Source organism: Ipomoea triloba, chromosome 4, assembly GCF_003576645.1.
Source record: "Ipomoea triloba cultivar NCNSP0323 chromosome 4, ASM357664v1".
NCBI classification, from domain to species: Eukaryota; Viridiplantae; Streptophyta; class Magnoliopsida; order Solanales; family Convolvulaceae; genus Ipomoea; species Ipomoea triloba.
The window spans coordinates 21,649,902-21,650,225 of NC_044919.1; the positions used below are offsets into that span (position 1 = coordinate 21,649,902).

The window sequence follows — 324 nt, forward strand, 5'->3', positions numbered from 1 at the left end:
ATGGAGGTAGAAATTGATGCCCTCCAGAAAAACAAGACTTGGGAATTAACAGAGCTTCCTCCCGGCAAAACCCCCATTGGATGCAAATGGGTGTACAAGGTAAAACTTAAAGCCGACAAAACCGTGAAAAAGCACAAGGCTAGGCTTGTGACAAAAGGATACACACAACAACTAGGTATTGACTACCTTGAGACATTCTCTCCGGTGGCAAGGATAACTACTACTCGTACCTTCTTGGCTGTAGTTGTTTCTAGAAATTGGCACATCCACCAAATGGATATTAACAATGCCTTCTTGCATGGGGATCTCAACGAAACTGTGTAG

The 324-nt window shown here is 43.5% G+C and overlaps 1 protein-coding gene across 1 annotated transcript; it reads left to right on the forward strand.

Annotated features, from left to right (window-relative positions):
- On the forward strand, positions 1-324 carry LOC116015983 (uncharacterized mitochondrial protein AtMg00820-like). The gene has a single exon (XM_031256149.1). It carries the CDS (start codon positions 1-3, stop codon positions 322-324), a length of 324 nt encoding a protein of 107 aa, XP_031112009.1.